Source organism: Eschscholzia californica, unplaced genomic scaffold (genome assembly GCF_041429995.1).
Source record: "Eschscholzia californica isolate CP2 unplaced genomic scaffold, dmEscCali1.0.p SCAF_1, whole genome shotgun sequence".
Lineage (NCBI taxonomy): Eukaryota > Viridiplantae > Streptophyta > Magnoliopsida > Ranunculales > Papaveraceae > Eschscholzia > Eschscholzia californica.
In genome coordinates this window covers 82,268,525-82,276,069 of record NW_028238198.1, presented here as the reverse complement: position 1 = coordinate 82,276,069, position 7,545 = coordinate 82,268,525, and the positions used below count along the sequence as shown (strand labels likewise).

The 7,545-nt window shown below is 36.9% G+C and overlaps 1 protein-coding gene across 1 annotated transcript; it reads left to right on the top strand.

Annotated features, from left to right (window-relative positions):
• The first annotated feature begins 378 nt into the window (after positions 1–378).
• On the top strand, positions 379–5,418 carry LOC147569964 (double-stranded RNA-binding protein 2-like). The gene is made up of 5 exons (XM_086656528.1): positions 379–430; positions 1,045–1,508; positions 2,540–2,789; positions 3,447–3,666; positions 3,930–5,418. Exons 3-5 carry the CDS (start codon positions 2,544–2,546, stop codon positions 5,216–5,218), a joined length of 1,755 nt encoding a protein of 584 aa, XP_086512654.1. The 5' UTR covers positions 379–430; positions 1,045–1,508; positions 2,540–2,543; the 3' UTR covers positions 5,219–5,418.
• The last annotated feature ends 2,127 nt before the right edge of the window (positions 5,419–7,545 follow it).

Here is a 7,545-nt window from a genome sequence, read left to right as displayed (position 1 = left end):
AACATTAGGGGCATCTGAAGGCTTCCCAATCCTAGTTGTTGGATTTTATCCCACGGCTAGATCTTCTCTTTTTCCTTTTTTTTTTTTTTTTACAAATTTCAATTAGTTTAAATATTCTTTTTGAACTCTACAAATTACCAATTAAAATACATTCCACCAAAATGTCGGTCCTGAATAATTTTTCAACCTTGAAAAAAAAATATTATTTCGAAATTAGTTCAAACACGTGTTTTGTATATACACAAAACCACACACGTTTTTCGCACACCTACAAAAAGGCTACACATGCATTTTCCACATGAACAAATTTTCGGCCTCAAGAGAAGCTGGAGTTGGAGCTGAATTTTTGAGACTGAACTGAGGCTGAAATTTTTGGAAAAAAAATGGTTTTTTCGGTCTAAGACAGACCGAGAATGGAGTTGCTTTTAGAGCAAGTCCAGCCCCAGCCGGCTGAGGCCATAATTTTGAAATTATGGCCTCAGCCACCCGCTCCAAGCCCAGCCGCTTGGAGCGGAGGCTGGGGCTCCTCCTTCAGTCGCCCCTAATGTTAGGGGCGACTGAAGGCTCCCCAACATGACCGTTGGGGAGTCCCAACGGTCATGTTGGGGTGATCCTAGACGTTAGATGAAATCCAACTGCTAGGATCTTCTCCAATTTTTTTTTTTTTTAATTTTTCTTTAATGTAAATAATAATTTTGTAATTTTAATTAGTTTTAATTCTTTTTAAAATTCTAGAAAAACTTAAATATTAATAATTAAAATATATCCCACCAAATGTCGGTCCCCGAATAATTTTTCAACCTTGGAAAAAAAAATTATTTCGAAAATAGTTCAAACACGTGTTTTATATATACATAAAATCACACACTTTCTTCGCATACCAACTAAAAGTCCACACACGCGTTTCCCACATGAACAAATTTTTCGGTCTCAAGAGAGACTGGGGCTGGAGCTGAATTTTAGAGGCTGAGCAGAGGCCAATAATTTTAAGTGAAAAAGTGGTTTTTTCGGCCTAAGACAGACTGGGATTGGACTTGCTCTTAGACTATCCCGCCATTAGCTCAAGTTCTTTTTTGTTGCAAAAGCTGAAGTTCAATATTTTTTCCATATTGATGTTGAAGGAATGAAGGGTAACTAGGTAAAGTCACAGGGAAAATTAAGCAAAAAAGCACCCAACGTTAATACTGTTATTAATGAAATCGTGAAAGAGTAGAAAAACTCTTCCTTTTTCCAAGTGAATTGAGTCAGCAGCCAGCCCCTGTATTAGTAGAAAACTAGAGAGAGAAAAACAAAAATAGTGATTGATTTATTGATTGATAGATAGTATCATCAAGAATAAAGCAAGGGTTTGAAAAATCAGTTTATTATTATTCAGATCTTCTTAAGTTCATCTCTCTTTACTTTAGAGATTCTTCCCCTTTCCATTTCAGATTTCAGCTTCTCTCATGTCATTTTCCTGTAAATTTTTGTTCAGGATTTTTGATGTTCTAGAGAGAGAAACTTAAAGGGTAAGTATTTATTAATATCTTCATATGTTTATATCAAATGGGTAATCATTGTTTCATCTGATTCTTTTGATAAATTATTTGTTTTTGGTTTGTGTTTCTGGGTATTTCTTATTGAGCTGTATCATTTAGTTTCTTTTTCTGTTGTTCCAAATTTGAATACCCTATATGGTATATCTTAATTTTTGTGATTTGGGGATTTTACTTGAATCTAATTGTGATTTGGGTAATAAATTTTGGATGGTGGGTTTTATCAATTTTAGTTATGTTGTTTGAATTCATTATTGACTTGGGAAATGAAATTCAAATTATGACCAATTTTTCCAAGTTTAGTTTTTTGGTTTCTCAAAGGCTATTTTGATAATTGGGATGTTTGGAGTTGGTGGTATTTGTTTGTGTGCCCTAAAAATCAATTTTGTTTCTTTCTAATCAAAAGGCTAGTTGAAAGATTACCAATTGGATATTTCTATGAACTATTGAACCTCATTTTTCACAGAGATATGTATAGATGTTCTAATAGTTCAAGCTTTCATTACTTTATGACTTCATTGTCAATACATGCCAACATTTGATTCTTCCTCACTTAGATTTCACTACCTTGATCAGATCTTATACCGAGAAAACCGCGATTTGATTGCAAGAAGTGCGTCAACTTTACTTTTAAGAGCAACTAGTTTAGCTCACTAATTACTACTTACTCATCCAAATCTAATAGTTACTTTTCATCGTCGAATGTGGCTAGTTACTCAAAATTAGTCTAGTTATTTTAGCATTGATGACCTTAATACTTTTTTTAATTCTATACTTTCAAGATCCTCTGAAATCCTTAGGAAATAGAATTTGTTTAGATTTTGTTTATGCGAGATGGCTGGCGTATCAGACGTTCAAATTTCTTATATAAGACGGGTCAGCGTTTGTTTCCCAAATCACAACGAATTTTAAGTTTGTTTTCATGGAGTGAAGATGAAAGCTTTGTTTCCTTTAAGCTTTTATACTTACTTATTTCTTATTGTTATTTCCATGGGTATTTCTAGAGGGATGTATAAGAATCAGTTGCAAGAGTTAGCTCAGAGGAGCTGTTTCAATTTGCCGTCTTATAGATGCATTCGGGAGGGGCCGGACCATGCCCCGAGGTTCAAATCCGTTGTTAATTTCAATGGAGAAAATTTTGAAAGCCCTAGTTTCTGCAACACCCTCAGACAGGCTGAGCATTCTGCAGCTGAGATAGCGCTCTATACACTTGCTACCAGAGGTCCTTCAAGATCACTAGCTGCAAAAATTTTGGTATACATCTAAAACTCCATTAATGGTTTCTTTTCTTTATTCGGTCATTGTTCTTTAGATTTAGTCATTTAAATACTTGCCTATCATAAGTCTTGCATGGACCAAATATTCGTCGATCATCGTGTGTTAGTAAGTGAATAATGTGGAATTTTCGTTGCCCTATAAAATATGTATTGGGTTTAGCCTCTAAGGCTCCAAAAAGATGTTTCACTGTTTATCATGATGTGTATTATATCACTCTCTTTTGGGACCCAGTCCAGTAAGAGATTGGCTCCTTTTGTGGACCCATCCCCAAAACCTGATTGGAATTAAGCAAATGTTTAGTTCACGCAAGTCCAAGAAAGCCCAACAATAAGCCCACAATCTTTTCTGCAATAAGGTAGTGTTTTTATTTTATTTTCTTTTTTCTTAGTCAGACTCGAGCTCTGAATTACTCGAGTTGGATTTCAGAATGTTTGTTTGTGTCTAACTCCTCTAGATAATTAATTTGGGTTGATTATGGGTCCATTTGAGTCTGACGATTCAGTTTCAGACTGTGAGAAAAAAAACCACCTTAGATAGATCATATATCCAAACCAACTAAGCTGATGTGCCATTAAGCATGAAAGTGCATGTGATTTTTTAGTATTTCATTTTTGGCGTTTTTATACCATACAGGATGAAACTGGAGTTTACAAGAATCTTCTTCAAGAGACAGCTTATAGAGCTGGGTTAGACCTCCCGGTCTATAGCACCATTAAATCTGGACTAGGCCATGTCCCAGTCTTCACATCAAAGGTCGAGCTCGGCGGGATAAGTTTCACAGGAGAACCAGCAAGAAATAAGAAACAAGCACAAAAGAATGCTGCCATCTCTGCTTGGTCTACCCTGAAACAAAGTACACGTTTTTCTCCTTTTTGTTCAACCATTTATAGTTACGTTTGAGCAAGAATCAGATAAAAATAAAATCAAATTTGGGGTCATACCCATGTGATTGGCTTTTATATTGACCTAAGCAAACATCGGATAATGCCATCAAATCATCTGATAGGCGAGAAAAAAGAACAAAGAGTTATCTGTTCGCGTATAATGGTCACGTAGAAGAAAATATGTTTTTACACCTTCTATGACTAATCTTTTTTGTCTTTTCTGTTCATGCAGTGGGCTGTTCAGGCCTTTCTTCCTCTTCTGCACCTTCATCCTCATCCTCTCCTTCATTAGACTCCGAGGGCAACGAAGAACAAGAAGATGTTATTGTTGGTCGTGTTCTTGCCCGCCTGTGCCATCCGAAGGCAAAGAGAAAGACTAAGGCAAAGAACTTATCAACCCAATCAGACAGAGATTGTGATCAGATTAGATCAGTTCCTGTTCATAGGAACACAGATTGTAGCAGTGTCGGGCTATCAGCTCCCCCAAATCAGTATCCTTGGCCTTTCCCTAATTTCTCCCATGAGGTTATAATGTACCAAATCTGGCAGCATGAGCAAGCATTAAATCACCTTCGAGGCTTCATCGCCATTCCGATACCAGTCCAAGTTCGTCCATCTCCTCCGATTTTTCCGCTTTTTATGCAATCTGATTTTGGCCCATATTTCCAAGCACCCCTCGGCGTTCTACCAAGAGGACCACAAACTATGCAGGATCACTTCAGTGTTCTACCTGGAGGAGTAACGTTGTCTGCTCCAAGACCTTCAATCTGTTTCCCGACCTGTTCAGTTCCTTCCCCGATTGGTTCGTCACAGGTAACTATACAGGAGATACCCGAGGAACGAAATCACGAGGTGATATGGGTTCAGAGAGATACAAATCTGGATAACGTCAATGTTGGCGCTACTTTTGAAGTCCATAACTCGCAACACGGTTTGAATCCTCCTCAGCCGTTAATCAATTCAGAACTGCAGGTTGTTCAGACGAATCTCAGCCCAGAATTTAGCTTTCCAAACTCTGCTCAACCAGATCGAAATCCATGGGAGTTAACGGATATGGCACATGGGGACAGGTCTTCAAGCTTGGGTTCTGTCGAACTGGGCTTTGCTAGTCCTCTCTGTCCTGGCAATCCCATACCTAATCCTCGTCAAAATTATGTACCGACAGAAAGCTACCAACCTCCTGTATTACCAGCTCCTCCATTGATGTGCAGAGATGTCGTATCTGGGCCTTCTGGTACTCTGGTGCAAAGGTCCGAAACTCTGAACCCTCTAACACCTGTTACAGGGACATTGAGAAATACAACTCCGACGTGTTCACCTGGAACAAGACAAAGAAACACTGGAGTCAATTTCATGGCGCCTGCAATTAATATAAGATCTATAAATCCAGTTTATTCCGCAGCACCTGCAAGTAAATTGCCAGAACACAATGAGTTTAAGCCATCTTCCAGTGGTAATATAATATCTGAAGAAAAGGAAGCAACGATTCTCGATCTCAATAAGCTCAAAATTATGGGTTGAAGATTGATTGCCTGTTTGTGTGTGACTGCAGAGGGATAGCCTAGAAACATTAGTAAAGAAAAATAGTTATTAAAGCAAAAAAATGAATAAGAAAAAAGATAAATTTAGTGAAAGTGAGGATCTAGAGGATATATGGCTTGTAAATCTTCAAATATGGTGGATGAAATAGAAAATAAAGAAATAAAGCTAAAGTTAAGTTATCATTTTGTCTTCTTAAACAACTTTTTGGGCATCTGAATTTTCATTTCTTGTAGTAAGATCTTGATAAAGCCTGTAACTGGATTTTTCATTAATAGTGGGGATCTTTGTCATGATCAATCTTGTTAAGTCCCAAAAATAAGGATTTCTGTAGGATATTTTTGAAGGGTAATGCTAGAACAGGCTAGAAGTCAAAGTTTACTTTAGACCTACAAAAAATCAATTGTGTTTTTTTTCCGAGTCGATTCTCTTTTTCTCTAATTGGGTTTTTAGTCACGGTAAACGGTTGATTCTTATTTAGGCCTGGGAGTATGTCTACTTTTATAGTCAATTTCATCCATTTTCAGTGATACAAGAAGAACAATGATTTTCTAGATGAATATAAGTCAGCAAGACCAAGAATATTATCATGTCATTTGCAACAGAGAGATACTTTAATTCACCAAAGTGAAATATTTGTATCTATGCTTTCTTCAATCGCTTTATTGTCTACAATAGAGATATTCTAACGTTCCAAGCTTAATCTGAAACGGGTTTTCACATGTTGAAATTCTATTTTAATAATGAAATAGGGAAAATGAGAGATTGGGTCAATATATTTTACATAATTATCAAAAAAACACTTAACATTTTCAAATAACTAAAATGTGTCATAATATTATATATAATTGTCACTCCTGTTTAAAATAATATGACTAATTATTCTTAAGGTCATTTTGAAAACAATTATTCCAGAAATACCCCCGTGTCCATTCTTTCACTTATCTCTGTACATTTACTTCCTCTCTCTAGGATACCATGGCCTTCATCTTCTTCTCCATCAAGGTATGTACAGTGTTCGTTTTGATCTTCGACGTTGGCATGGTTGAATTCGTATTTCTATTGATGTAATCACTTATATTCGAATTTTCCTTACTTATATCTCTCGGTTAACTAGTTCGTCTTAGATTTACATGATTTTTCGCCTGAGTTGTAACTTGCTCTGGTTGGATCTATCGAGAAATTCTGCCAAGAGATATGATTTATATGTTGGTAACATTGAATGTGGATTTGTTGAATGTGGACGCAAACTGTTCGATGAAATGTCTGAAAGAGATGTGATTTCTTGTGACTTCTTTCATTGTGCTTATGCCAAAAAAAAAGATATGGAAGGGGTAGTTTAGTTGCTTGGAGCAGACCTCCATGAAAAATCATATGGGTTGTGAACGCGACACGGGGGGAAATAGAACATGCAGTTACCAAAAGACCAGCCCCCAGGACCTAGAAATATCATTTGTCCAAAACCCCGACGTGTTACTAGAGAGAGTCCATGTACTGTTGAGTACTTGAGTGTTAACAGCCTTGAAAAAGTATCTAAGCTGAAAAGGTAGGAGTCGTGACTTATCTCTTTTGTTCAAGGGTTAAAATCACTTCTATATCAATTGGATCCATATTTGAATATCAAATTCTTAAGCAGTCAGGTAATCACAATATGCAAGCTCAAGTCATTCTAAGTTTATATGCTAAACTGATTCACTTTTTAACTTGTTTAGCTATTTCATAAACCATATAAAAACTTACCTTTATCCGCTTAGAAGATTTGCCGAGCTATCCTGACTGCAGCTTCTGTTTTTTTCTTTTTTTCTTTCTTTTCCTTCTTTTACATGAAAAGACATGTATGGATGAGGACAATCAAATGCAGCAACAAACATGGGTAAATCATAGGCATCCAATTGATGCAAAAGCAGCTAGAGGGATTCCTGGACTGCATTTTCAGACTGGAAGGACACTGTTCCCATTAGATGATGGAAGATTTGGAGAGTTCCATTTGTCGGGTATCATGGGCGAAGGTTCAGGCCCACTAACTCTTTCAGTTAATTTCCGCAGAAAGACATCAATTGGGCGAAGGTTCATGCCCATTTAATCATATCAAGACTGCCCGGAATTGCTGTGAGGTTTTCATCTTTATCATTAATTGGTTCTCTCTTCATGGTTACGGAAAATGGTGGTCTCGTTGAATATCAGTGGGACACATTAGAAGGCTGGAATTGGATCGGACATGGAGCCCCATACAACAATTAATCTTCATCGGTCCTCCAGGACCATGCTTCCAACATAGTCAACTATTTTTAGTTGGTTCCGATGGATAT